We start from the raw sequence: 14,607 nt of genomic DNA, 5'->3' as shown, positions 1-14,607 counted from the left end.
TACTTTGTATCATCTCTTAAAATTATTTTTCGGAGCATTCCGATTTTACAAATGAAAACGTTACAAATAGGCAAAAAGAAGAAAACTAATAGGCAGTAAAGTTACTGATAGGTATTATAATGAAATATTGAAAAAATAATGAATGTTATTGACATAAAAAAACTCCGAAAAATTTGATCGAGTCGAACTGCTAAATATATAATTGTTAAAAGTAATATATATCATCAAATGGAATTTCTGTAATAAGAGAAAAAGCTAGTGAATAATGACAGTGTATTCAAATTTCCGCTCGTGATAGAAAACACACTCTTTCCACTAAAGGAGAATAAAGTTGAGGGGTTTTGTTCATCAATCAAATTCATATTGTAATTACAGAAGTGAATGCAGTGCCTGCTCAGCACCACTGAGTGGAACCAAATCAGTGAATATAGTGTTTGATGAATGTGAAGGGCAGAGTGAGGCCTTCATATTCAAGGTTCACGGGGTACAGTGATTCTCACGTATGTACAACCGCGTGATTCTGAGGTACACAGCGTTCTGACTTTATGGGATTCACCAATAATTGCACTTAATTAATGGAATCACCAAGTGCTGAGGCCTGTATTATCATTGCACGGCAAGAAATTATAGAATGACTTTGCAATCACTGAGCATTTTCACAAATTACTGCAAAAATAAAACATATAAAGCCATCGATCGAAGTCATCAACAGAAAAATAACAATTGGCCTACCGCATCCGATAATCAGACAGCTTATTCTGATCTTATCGGCTGCTACGTGACAAACACCCCAAGTAAATTCAATAGCCAAAATCAAACCAAGCATCAAACACAAACTCCCTATTATAGACGCTTACGAATGGTTCTAAGAACTTAATTACGAACCCTCAGATTCATGCAGTTTCGGAACTTTCCGCTGTGTGACGACGCTGGATTGGATGTGATTCTTCCGTCTATTGATTGATCGTCAATTAATTGATTCCGTCACAATGTCAGGCACAAACTATCATTTCCTATCTGAGTAAACCTTAACATTACTCAAAATTCTGGATTTGAACGCGATGTAAATATAGCAGCAAAGCTACGCAATAACAGAAATAACACCTCGCTCACAGGTCTTCAGATTACACAGGTGGGAGTAAACTATTTGAATATTTGTGGGAGTAAGTAATGAATTACCAATATTGATTGGTAATTCATTGGTTATATATATATAACGACCTGTTCTCACAAGAGGGCAGCACAATATTGCTGGTTTTACCTCAAAACAAGTTTTATTCTTTAACTGTTCGCGAGTCATCAGGCTGGTAGCACATTAGCTAAAGCAAAAATGATCAAGCTTCAAGCGGCTCAAGGTCAGTGATGGTTTAGTTACTCGAACAGATAGAGCGTTGTTGAGAGACAAGCATTTTATTCTCGTCACAGTTTTGCGTCGTCCATTATGCGCCTTACTTGTCCAGAGGCGCACTGGGTATGTGTAGGCGTTCAGATTTAGACAGTTTCAAGTAATGAATAGTGTGTGGTAGTTCTTCCCTCAGCTGAATATAATTAATTTGTTATCCAACGATAACATGACAACTGCGAGCAATGCTTTGGGGCAAAATTTGCCCAGAAAACTCATATGCATTTTGTTTACCGCACTTATCATGACTATTGCGGCGGCAGATGAAGACCACACAAGTAAAACATTTCAAATGCGCTCTGACAACAGCTCAATCGGCGGCATGCACAATCAAAAAACAGGGACGATTACATGTCAGCCAGAAGTTCCCAGTACCGGTACGTATGCAAATTTTTGTTCATAGTCATGTTCATATAAATAATCTTGTTCACAGTTTTCGAAGACTCAAATCATTCATTAAAATTAGCTACTAAACTGGATCGGTTATTAATAAGCATGCCAGACCTGTCGATTATTCTGATGATTCATGTTGAGATTAAGTCCTAATTTATACATTTTAGAGTAATTTTCAACATTCGCTTGCATCCAATGTTTTATGAATAGGGTTTCAATGAAAACTTACTCACTTTGAATGAATGTACTTTGTACACTGATTAACGGGAAAAGACTTAATTTCGTTATACTCGACCTGTCGTTGTTTTCAATCAAATAATTACATCATATATTCTCTTATGGGATTAAATGTTTAGATGTTTGTCGTTATGTACTGAAATTTAGTCAAAATTTGCTAATATAATTCCTTTTGAATATCTCGCGGCTTTGTATATTGTCAAATAACCAGATTCCCATTATAAATAACTGCAGAATTTTTCTTGGTCCAATAAGCTTATGTTATTTGCATAACTTAAATTTCCTCCACTGGTTTTTCGTTAGCGTCAGTGTGCTACGACATCTACGGAGAGTTAGAGGAGTTTTCCCTCGAGTCACCGTGGTCCTCCGTCACACCCGCCATGCGCAACACCAAATTCTGGCTCACCTCCAGTCCTGATCAAGAGCGTCCACTGGTGAACCATCACAAGACGTCAACCACTTTGCTCTTCATTAAAAATACTATACAGATAATAATACTATAAAAATGTCACATAATATGTTACATGGTACTGTAAAAAGTCTTTGCACGCAACGAATTTGTTAAAGTTTCATTGCCGGAGTACAAGACTAATCAACCTATATGCTTTGCGGCAGGTTTTCATCAGAAACTGCTTTCTTTGTAGCGAAATAATTTTAATTGCTAAGCTTTTGTCGTACCGTCAGGTCCTGAATCCAAACAACACGGCTGAGTTGACCAACGCACCACTGAATGTCGAGGGCAAAGTTTACGCCCTCGTACATGACTGGAACACCGGTGGCAAATGGACGAAGGTAAGATTAAGTTAGCAGTTGCTCTATTTTAAATTGAATTGTTCTACTTGCAAATAAAGTTTGACTGGTACCATCCTTGTATCAGTCCACGAAGTAGAATCTGAGCACAGTTAACTAAACTGTTGAACTGAAAAGGACTGTTAAGGTAAAATACAATGCAGTATTTTCAACAATCAGCACCATGTAAATTTTCGATGATCATATATGGTCAATGCACGCTGAACAAAGAGATAATAAGTTCATTCAATTTAAATATTTCGTTGTTGTAGCCTGATACTCGGTATATTCATAATATACTAACGTTCTACCTTGCTAAGGGTGAATCCAAACTGCCAACTCTTCCTCTAACTTTGTTATTGCGGTCGCGTCTTTAGCTGCTGAGAAGGGAGCTGATGAGAGCCGTCAGCTCCAACAACGTGGTGGTGGTGAGGTGGTCCAATGACACCTACTCACAGTCTGTAGCGAACATCAGGGTGGTGGCTCGACAGTTGGCCTTTTTCATTAACAGATTACAGGTAAAACGATAAGAATGACACAGGATGCTTAATAACAGGATTTACCTTAAAGATTTATTGACAGTGGGTTTTAAATTTTACGAATGATAATTTAAATCTGCCTGAATTCAGAAATTTTGTTAGCAAGACTTACTGCAAAGTTACTCAAGTTACGCCTGCATTTTCCAGGTACTACGGGGTATCCCAAGTCACAGCTTCCACCTGGTAGGTCACGGTCTGGGGGCACACTTGTGTGGCATTGCCGGCACTTATTTGCAGCAGCGATATGGCATCACTGTACAGAGGTAAGATATCCTTTACCATTGTATACAGACTAACTGTATTATGAGTTTTGTAAGTCTGTATAGGTCCCTCGTGGCAATTAGTGCGGTTGTGATTTCTGGCGCTCTCTCAAAGCCTGGGTCCTGGCTCCAAACTCATCGTATTTGGATTAATAGCCTCCCAGCGGTGAGTGTCACTAGGAACTAGTGACTATACTTTTTGCCTCTGTCTCTACCGTTCTTTTGTACAAACAACGGCTATCCTATCATATACCTGCGTTTTCGCTCCATCCTCTCCCTCTATCCCCATACCCCTCCGCACGTCCTGAACCTGACGGGCTTGCCCCAGGGGGCAAGGGCTTCACAACTAACCAACCACCACGAACCCAACTTCCATCTGTCTTGTAACGTCATCCCCCTCATCCTCATCGAAATCGTCATATCAACCATCAAACCCTCACGGCTGCCCTTATTTTTAATTCGAACCCTGAGTCGAAGCGGATATTGAAAAGCTGATTTACGTGCTCTCCGAATCCTAGGCGGCCCTAATGCAGGGTCGCATATGCCGCTAAATTTTGTTAGGGTAAATTCATTGAAATTTCAGACCCAATTTCTAAAACAAATTTGAAAATTGAAGACAAAATTAATAACTTCTTGCGAAAACTTAAAGATTCTTCTGCCTTTTCACCCGAAACTTATTCCAAACTTTACATCTCTGGTTCATGTCCTGGTATTTTATATGGTTTGCCCAAAATTCATAAGTCCAATTTTGCCTCTAAGTTTCAATTCCGGCCAATTTTTGCCGCGTACAATACGCCTAGTTTAAAACTTGCTAAGTTTTTGGTACCGGTTTTAAACTGTCTCACGACTAATAAGTATACTGTAGACAATTCTTATACGTTTGTGGAACGCCTAAAAGATTTTACGAACGTTCAGGACCTAACTAATGGCCTCTTTTGACGTGGAAAATTTATTTACTAATGTGCCTCTTCATGAAACCATATATATATGCCTCAATTCTTTGTTTAAGGATGTAAATGATCTCGTTATTGGTTTGAAACGTAATTTGTTTAAATCTCTTTTGGAATTATCTGTTTTAAACTCTTTTTTCATATTTGCTAACAAGCTTTACCGACAGATTGACGGTTTGGGTATGGGTCTTCCACTCGGCCCAACCTTTGCGAATATTTTTATATATTTTCACGAGGTGTCGTGGCTGTCCAATTGCCCTCATGATTTTAAGCCAATATTCTACAACAGATACGTTGATGACACTTTTTTACTTTTTAAGCATCCTTCTCACGTTAAACTCTTTTTCGATTACCTAAATTCGCAGCATAAATCCATCAAATTTACCATGGAACTGGAATCTAACAATAGCCTATCCTTCCTCGATTGCAATATTACTAAATCTAATGGCCGTTTTTCAAACTTCTGTATTCCGAAAATCGACTTTCACAGGTCTCAGTACCAGCTTTTTTAGCTTTTGCTCCTTTCGATTTAAGATTAATGGGATTCAAACACTTTCACATCGGGGCTTTCGAATTTGTTCTACTTACAATATTCTGCACGCTGAATTCGAAGTTTTACGCAATATTTTTTCGCTTAATGGATTTCCGACTAATCTGGTGTTTACCCAAATAAAGAAATTCATAACGATAAAATACTAAACAGTCTTTTACCGAGCATGACTTTCCGTAAGTCACACACGTTGATCGTTGGTGATTTTAATCATCCAGAGCTAGACTGGATAGATGGATCCTCTCCAAGGGAAGAGAATCACCCAGCATACTTGTTCATGGAGTCAGTAAGAGACTCCTTCCTAGTCCAGCACGTTACCAAACCAACCCATTATAGAAGTAAACAGACTCCCAATATTCTAGACCTGGTGTTTACCAGTGATGAATCAATGTTGGAAGAGCTTCGTCACGAGGCTCCGTTGGGCAAAAGCAATCACCAATCATTGTTTTTCAGACTTGAGTGCTGTACAGAAAAGACGCCTCGGAAGCGTGAGCGTTTAAGGGGACCGACCTAGCTCCGGAGAAACTTCTACAGTTATTATCCGATCATTCACCAGGGGCCACGGCTATAAACTAAAAAAACAGCGTTGGAACACATCCATGCGACAACATTTCTTCTCGCTTCGAGTCACCGACATGTGGAACAGCCTCCCTGATAGCATCGTTGAAGCTCTGAGTATGAACATCTTCAAAAACAAACTAGACGAAGCTATGCAGGAGCATATGTTCAGTCTTAAAATGCCTAGCAAATTACGGATCAGGCAATAAGTCCAGCAGCTATCTCAATCAATCGTCAGCTATAGAAAGATCGGGTTCCAAAGGCCGGATCCCTTGTGAATCAAGTCACGAAAAGTTCAAGAATCGGCAACAGGCCATGGGCCTATTTCTTAAACGCCGACACTTCTATTCTATGTCCAAGCGGGACAATGAGGTTGCCCCCGAGCGCGACAGTAGGGATGTTGTTTATTGATCTCTTCCATATTTCGGCCCTGCGTCCGAAAGAGCTAACTATGTCAAGAGAGCTAAAACTTCTGTTTTTTAAGTATTTCGCAATTGTTAACCTACGTGTTATATTGGTCAACAATTTTAAAATTGGTTCTTTTTTTAGGTACAAAGATACTCTCCCTATGCATATGCGAGCGTCCCTAGTTTATGAATATAGTTGTGCACGATGTGCATCTGCGTACGTCGGGATGACGTCTCGCAATCTTTATTCTAGGGTCGCAGAACATAAGGGCAGGACGGCAGCGGCGGCCATGACTCGTGAGACATTACCTATGAGTTGTCCGTGACCCTATTGTCGAAAGATACATGCTGTTTCGTGCACGTTACTTGAATGATGATGTCATTGTTAAGCCAGAATCGTTGCACGTCTTGTCACGTTTTGTGTTATTTGATCGCCCAGCTAACTGTTATTGTAGGAGGTACAAAATGTGCAAAAGGCTCTATCAGAGAACAATTATACAGCTGAATTTTCTTGAAAAGGATTTGTATTTTTATCTAATTTTTTTATTTTAATTTATGTATGCTTTATTTTTGTTAGCTTTATATAAAAAATTTTTGCATAAAAGCCGGTGGCTTATATGATCCTCTTCTTTGGTCCTCTCCTTAATTAAGCCCTAATTTTTAATATCACATATATATAGTTTTTTCACGTAACCCTTAAATTGAGTTCAGGGACTAATTTAACCTAATAACAATCCTCATTCATTTCATTCCTTTGGATTTTTTCAACTTTTTTTGCTTTTTCATCAGTACGAGTGTTGAACGCATTTGAAGCTGAAGGAATGGCCGCCTTTACTACATTTACTAAATTTTTCATCATCTGATATTTTCATTCTATTTACTGTGTCGTGTTGTTTGATACCGTTTCTGAACGCCTACACTTACCGAATATGTTTTTAACCAAGAATCCGGAAGAAAATAAATTAACCACATTTTCATTTAAATAGTTTCGTAAGCCATCTACATCAGTTTTATATCAACTGAATGATCACGCGTTCACGGAAGCGATTAAATGTTAAATAGCCAGATAAATGGCTGATGATATTCATACTTGCATACTATAGCTATAAGCGCGGTAGAGTAGGATGCTGATGTTTTATAGCGCACTATGACAGGTTTGACGGGCATTAGTCGAGATCGATAATATCTTAATTTGAGTCTCCCAAATCCCATCATTCCAAGTCTTGTCATCATTTTAAGAACAGACATTTAACAGAATTAGTTCCATTTCTAAATGTGATGAATCTTATTTTTTATCTCAAGTGAACACACTAATTTGAATTGAATTTCAAATTTTAATTCATGATCAAACCTGTTCTCGTTTTTATGCGATGCCTTACTAGGCTCCCACAAGGAATAAAATTTCAGGTCCAGGTAACATCCCCGCACGAGAAGCAATGTAAATAAGTGCTCGAAAAACCCCTATGTTTTTAATGAGCCATGCTTCAAACACACTGACAAACACATAAACTTTTCGATACAAACGCACATTTTTATAGTTCATATGCAAAGAATTATAAACGAGGCTATCTTTTCTCCCACTTATCATTCAACATCGATTATGCGGGTCATCTTTTCGCTTTTGAATTCTCATGTTTCCACTCTATATAAAAGATTCATTCTTCTTAGTGAAATGGTCTGTAGTAACCCTCTTCTCGTCCATTTCTACCATTTTATTGATATAATAGTTAAAGATTACTTATCCACTTTTCTACCAATGTCTCCATATAATCCCGTTATATTAATTTGCATTATTTCTCTGGGATTATATTCGACCAATAGCTTGTAAAAACTCAATAAAGCTACTAGTACTTTTTCTCATAATGTAATGAATGTATACTTTGTCTCAAACAAGTTTAACATGCAAATTCCTGCCATTTCTGGTAGCTAATTTAATACAAGAATTTAATTATATGCACTGCAGTTCTGGGTTGCTCGCACTCTCGCGCTCACAAACTCTTCATGCAATCGGTGGAGCGGGACTGTCCCTTGGTGGCCGTTCGCTGCCCCTCCTATGAAATGTTCAGCAAGGTGAGTACTAAGTATAGCAATTGTGAGATGGAATTATAATCAAACTGCATCACCACTTATCGGCCCAAACAGCCCGACCCTCATCACTCACAACAGCCATCTGTCTAGAACCATCTGTCTAGAATACTAATCTTGATACGGGGTGGCAATACATGAATGATATACGATGCAGGTATCGGCTACGGCATCGACCTTTAGGTCGGAGAACTCGATTTACCGCGAGTTACATCGCGGCGTGCGTACTCGTTAGCTTCTGCGTGAGGCATTCCTATATAAGGTTCCCAGCCCATTTATATACATATCGTACCTCCATTCATCGGATTTTTGTTCTCGTGACACATATGCTGAATAATATGTCGACTAATCGTCTGAGGCAAGCTCTCAGAGACACCGTGGACTAACAGCTAACTAGGTCTGCTTGTAAACACATGAGGGTTTATTTCTACAACCTACTCTCGGACAATATGTAGTACAAGTGCTACATTTCAGGGGGAATGTCGGGGCTGCCAACCTCCCTACGATTGCGTGGAATTAGGAATAAATTTTACGGTCCCTAAGAACCTTTCTGGCAACTCTACCTACTTTATGAACGATTCTTCTCTTGATTGTGGTAAGTTCGTGCATGATATTTTTCCTGCTAGCGATGGGTTCTCTGCTTGACTGTACTGAGTTCGAGCAAGATATAAATTTCTGCTAGCGAACAATTATCATTTCATTGCATATTAAGTTCATGCGTGATATTAATTTATTCCAACGAACGATGCTCGCTCGACTATATCTTGCATGGTATACATTCTCGCTTACGAGCGCTTTCATGCCTAATTTTGGCATGGTACTTATTTCTGCTTACAAACGACTCTCCATTCGACTGTAGTTTTTGCATGAAATTCATAAACGCTTAAGAAACGATTCTTCACTCGACTGTAGTAAGATATTGCATGGTATTCATTTCTACTAGCAAAAGAATCACCACGTGACTGTAGTGACGTATTGCTTGATATTTATTGCAGCTTTCACACTATTCTTCACTTGGCTGTAGTAAGTTCATGCAACGTAAATATTTCTACTTACGCACAATATCCAGACTTCTATGAGTTATTGCATTGTTATACTTTTGAACTATTCTCCACTTGGCTGTAGTAAGTTCATGCAAGGAATTCAAACCATTCTCCACAGAACTTTAGTCAGTTCTTGCACAGTTTTCATTTTTACTTGTACACGATTCTGCATTGATTGCAATTATCATATCAACGGCAATCGTTTGTCATCGCTATGTTGATTTTCCCTCACGAACGATCACTTCTCCACTTAGATATAGTGAATGAAGCCTTGCATGGTATTAGTTTCTACGTACCAACGACCCTTAACTTGAATGTATTAGGATCTTGATTAATATTCATTTATACTCGCAAACGCTTCACTTTACTGTACTTCTTTCGTTGAATTAATTTTTTTCTAACAAAAAATATTTCATCCTGGGAGTGTCATGTTCCTCATATATTTGCCTAGTGCATTTCCTTGTTAATTTTCATGAGAACAAGTATGCAACTAAATCACGTGCACGTTTCCTATTAATCATCGATTAACCTTACATAGATGAGTTTTCATGCTGCTTTATGCTGCGTCAACATTAATATACTCAACGGGTTATTTCGTTTTAAATTTAAGTATGGTTCTGACTATATTATGACTATAAATATAAAAATTAATTGAGCCCCTTTATGCATAAACATTTTGTTGTCATTGTTCCAGAACACGAGTACCAGGTTACCATCACCATGAGCAACATACCTAGATATGAATTTCAACTAGATTTTCTTACCATCAAGGGGACTATCGGCAAAATTGGTCCCGAATATCTCAAGTCAGTAGCTCCACCTAGTATAAAAAGTATGATATTGATAGCGATTATACGATATTAATTAAAATCAGCCATTGTCTAACAATCTAAGTGATAAGATTAAAACAATACTGGGTATTTATCTATTTACGGGTATGGATATCTTTTTGAAAAGTGTCGTAATCAAGTTTGAAGAAACATGTTGAGTACAAATATAATTCCGTCTCTACGTACATGATGCACTTATATGATGCACCAGTATTTATAAATTTCGACCTAAGTATAATTAATCTGGTTACTGGTTGATTTGTATTGAAACGGCAAAAAGCTATACCAAGTACTGCCACAAACTGTAGTATTGCAATATATAACATTTAATTTGTAATGTATGATCCATGCTGGTCTTAATTTACTTTTGATTACGAAGCATGAATAAACGGTCTAATAAACACGCAAACATGAAACACAAGTATTTTCTAGCAGCGCTGTCTCGACGGGAGAGTGGTGTTGCCAAAAACGATATATACTCTGGATCACGATTTCCTGTGTAAAAACAAGCACATTTTTATTGATATTTCTTTGTTAAGTGTTTTCATGTCGCACATGATGTCTACATAGTATAATTTTGTTTAACATGCAAATATGAACATATTTAGTGGATACTACATGTAATATACATATTTAGGAAATGAAAATTAGAGTGATGGACCTTCAGTTTTGAGTGAGAACTCGAGCACTGGGTGTGAAGTACACGAGGGCGGAACGTGGTAAGGATGAGTGTTCAATGTATTACCAAACAATTTTGTGCGATAAACCTTAAAACACCTAATGTGGGACGGACGGAGGAATGAGAGAGGAAGAAAAATTATGTCGGAATTGAATCTGAGTTAAGGAGATGAGATTAATGTCACGGGCTATGCGAGAAAAAACGAGGAGTTGCCTGCAGTGACTGCGGTTTTTTTCAGTGAGAGCAACTTTGACTTTGGCTTAGAGTACTGAATCAAGTTTCAAGAGTGTGTGGAGGCAGGATAGCGCGATATTGTCTAATCAGTTTGCCTAGTCTGACGGCAAGCTTTTTTAACAAAGGCATACAAAAGCTGGTTCCAAGATACGACAATTTCTGGGAATTTCGGCCTCGATATTATGGGAATTTTGTAGGAAAATAAAATATGTCCTTTCAAGTGAATAGTCCTAGATTAATTTTGGGACAAATTTACTTGCTGTAATTTTTGTCACAAAGGTAATTACTCTAAAAACAGGCCTCGCATATTTTTTTACTTATTAGTTACAAAACTTACCATTTATACGGTTTGTGTATATGTTTTTGTGTCACATAAAATCTTTACGGTCCCTAACAATATGTTTGAAACTTGAATCTTATTTGCAATAACCGATATATTATTTATGGATCGAGAAATCAGTCTCCAAGTAAATTGACTTCAATTCCATTTGAGCATGATATTTTTAGGTTGATAGACTGCATTGTTTTGTTTTCTAAAACTAAGAAGAATCTTATAATAACGCAATAAATTTGATATCTTAAAATTAAATTTTTAGATGCAGATTAATAAACTGTACTCTTTTTTATTGGAATATGTTTTTCTACGAAATACTTTTTTTTAAACTACATGGTTCTTTATCCACTTCACTACTGGAGAGGATATTTACTTAAACCCATCTTCGTATTATTATTACAGATCCCCTAATTGGTTCCCTGCCGGATCAACACGTCGATACCTGATACGGACCAAGAGCTTGGGTTATGTGCGCAGCATAGAGATCATTTTCAACTATAAAAGCAATAGCCGCCATAATTGGGTTTCAATAATCGCAGAAACGCTCGATAACCCCATTACGAGTACGCACGCTGTAGGGGATGCAGCTGGTCCCCTTAAACCGCAAAGTAAATACGTCAGCTCAGTTACCGTGACTCGACAACGTCTATTGCCGTGATCGAAAAAGAGGTGAGTAGAATTACGATGTTTCTCATCAGGTGAAGATGGATAATAATGAAGGAGTTTCGTAATTACGTCCAGTTCGAGGTTACTGCTCATTCGCATTTGAATCACTCTAATTAGCGCTCATTTATATTCCAGTCATATCATGATACCACTGCAGTCGAAAATCTAAATTTTAAGGTACCTTCCATTAGCCACTAAATGGAAATTCAAAATTATCAATGATGAGATGTTGAGTTATTCTGTATTATTCTGTACCCCTTGCTAAACTATGGCAGGAGCTTATTAAAAAATTGGTCTACTCAGGGCCAATTCAATTACATGATTATATACCAATAATTTTTCATTCCGATTTACCCTGTTAATTGCGCTAACCGGCATCAATCAATCCGAGAATAATTCATCTAAGATATTTCTTTGGAATATATAATTGATTGAGAAGATTGAAATATTTTCCATAGCAGGAATTCTTGTATTAATCAAAACAAAGAACAAGGCTATGAGGAATTTTACACGTTTCATTACACAGTTCTTGAACTGCAATGGATACCACAAGCGACGTAATCTTATATGTAATATATTCATATTAATATTGAGGTAATAAAAATAATACATTTCAATTCATTCTAATGGTATAAAAATAATCTCGAAATCCCGGAATTATCCAAGCACATTCATACCGGGTTTAGATTCATTGTCTTCAGAAGAGGCGTTGCTTCAACTATCAATACACTACGCATGAGTTACCATGAGTCAGTTGTCACGCGATCGCATGTAGACGCCTCAGTCAGTTATTTTGTAGGAGTCTCCTGAATAATTAATCTAACGGGTATGGATTCGTCGAATCTTGGTACTGAAATTGATACTTCTTGTTATTTGTTCGTCACTTATTTTTTCTCTGGTCCCGGTCACCGTTATGCTTCTTGATTGCCGGGGCAGTGGCAACGACTGCTTCCAGGAATATCGCCGCTTCGGACGTGGCGCAGTGCGCGAGAATGTCTGCGCAGGAAGATCGTTTTGGGGGTTTTCGTCTTCGATTCTAGTTCCATTAGGTTTAGTGAGGACCGTCTCACGTCGTTGTCATCCATGAATTCCGTTCTGATGCTGAAGTCACTGCTATTTGAGTTAGTTTTACTAACGTCGTGATGAAGTCACGGTTATGGAATTAAGAGGGCATCGAATGGGAGCCAAGAAGGGCAGTGGAAGAGTGAGCAAAATCTTAGACTTGGATGTGGATAAGTTTTTGCTAACCATTTACACAGGCCATAACGAATTTACGTATTTAATTAAGTTTGTTCGGCAATTCCATTTGTATACATGTCTCGCCACTTAAAGCCATCAATGTTAACTTGCTACTCTGCCTCCACAGAGAAGTACTAAATAGTGAAGGATCGAGTGGCTGCCAAGTGGCGACTACAGCCTCAACCGCACCAGGAACTGCAGCTCCAACAACTGCATAACACCTAGCATCTGTTACTATAAGACCAGCAGCAACAACAACACTTACAGTATCAGTATCAACACCAGCACCAGATACGTCCACCAGTATATATCACTTATTCGCTCGTTACAAATCCATTTGTAGAAAAAAAACAGAACTTGCGGTCAACACATGAAGCTATCTATTAAATACATATGCAAGAATAATACATCGATACTCTACAACATACGTTTGTATATAATCATGCACCAATGTAATGATCGAAGATAGGATGATATTTTGAATTAATTAAACCTCTTGTTTGGGAGATGACCTCTCTCTTGCAAAGAATGATAGACTCTAATTACACCGATTGTTATCTTTACGACGATCTATGATGAGGAATTACAATAAAAATTATCGGTCGCATGAGACTATTGCATAGAGCCTGATTCTAGGCCATCCAATTAACAATTCGCTTCCTCAATCTCATCCGGCAGAGAAATGTCGCTCATATTTTTCGGTTAGTTTAGTATGATAAGGATAATATATTTTAATTTCTCTTTAGTTAGGTAATTTTACGAAATATTCAAAAATATTGTTGGCACAAACTATTTTCAGATGTACCGCTTGTATTTTTCACTCGCTTTTACATATATCAATATATCACTCGCATTATATTTGCTTCCGTAATTTTTTTTATCCCCAGTAGCCTATGCCAAATTTAGAAATGCTGGAAGACGAAACCTTAATTCTAAGAACAAGTCTTTCAAAGGCTGAAAAAGGTACAAAAGTCCATATTAAAAATGGGCCGACAAAAATCAGGCCAAAAGCAAGCAAGAACTTGGCACAGTCTTCTCAGCTGAAAGAACTAGTCCTCTTTTAATTTAAAGCCAATCAATCAATTCTATAACTGATACGTCGATGAAACGTTTCTAATTCTCATGCATACTTCTCATGTCTACATTTTATTGGATTACCTAAACTTGCAACAAAAATCCACCAAATTAAGCGAGGTGAATGAATTTTATAATAGGTTTTTATTTCTCGATTGCACTGTTACTAAATCTGACAGCCGTTTTCAGACTACCTTTTTCGGAAAATCAACGTTCACATACCGGTCTAAGTAACAGCTTTTTCAGCTTCTGTTCATTTCATTTCAAATTAAATGGTATTCAAAAACTAATACATCGCGGCATTCGTTTTAGTTTAAAAGGATGGCTTCATAATGAGG

General features: G+C 37.7%; 1 protein-coding gene across 1 annotated transcript; it reads left to right on the top strand.

Annotated features, from left to right (window-relative positions):
- The first annotated feature begins 1,439 nt into the window (after positions 1–1,439).
- Positions 1,440–14,058, top strand: LOC108681597 (pancreatic triacylglycerol lipase). Its single transcript, XM_018170645.2, has 10 exons — positions 1,440–1,779; positions 2,336–2,466; positions 2,717–2,824; positions 3,199–3,339; positions 3,508–3,623; positions 8,049–8,155; positions 8,645–8,765; positions 9,908–10,019; positions 11,693–11,959; positions 13,323–14,058. The coding sequence occupies exons 1-6, from the start codon at positions 1,572–1,574 to the stop codon at positions 8,140–8,142; spliced, it is 798 nt and encodes a 265-aa protein (XP_018026134.1). The 5' UTR covers positions 1,440–1,571; the 3' UTR covers positions 8,143–8,155; positions 8,645–8,765; positions 9,908–10,019; positions 11,693–11,959; positions 13,323–14,058.
- The last annotated feature ends 549 nt before the right edge of the window (positions 14,059–14,607 follow it).

This window comes from Hyalella azteca, unplaced genomic scaffold, assembly GCF_000764305.2.
Source record: "Hyalella azteca isolate HAZT.00-mixed unplaced genomic scaffold, Hazt_2.0.2 contig3861, whole genome shotgun sequence".
Taxonomy (NCBI): domain Eukaryota; kingdom Metazoa; phylum Arthropoda; class Malacostraca; order Amphipoda; family Hyalellidae; genus Hyalella; species Hyalella azteca.
Note: the sequence above shows the minus strand (reverse complement) of the source record. Positions and strands in the feature narration are given on the sequence as shown.

Bases quoted from the DNA above. Each gene is read 5' to 3' on its own strand.
- LOC108681597 (XM_018170645.2), top strand. From the start codon at position 1,572: ATGACAACTGCGAGCAATGCTTTGGGGCAAAATTTGCCCAGAAAACTC. The intron at 3,340-3,507 runs GTAAAACGATAA...TGCATTTTCCAG, and splicing joins TTTTCATTAACAGATTACAG to GTACTACGGGGTATCCCAAG. The intron at 3,624-8,048 runs GTAAGATATCCT...TATGCACTGCAG, and splicing joins TATGGCATCACTGTACAGAG to TTCTGGGTTGCTCGCACTCT.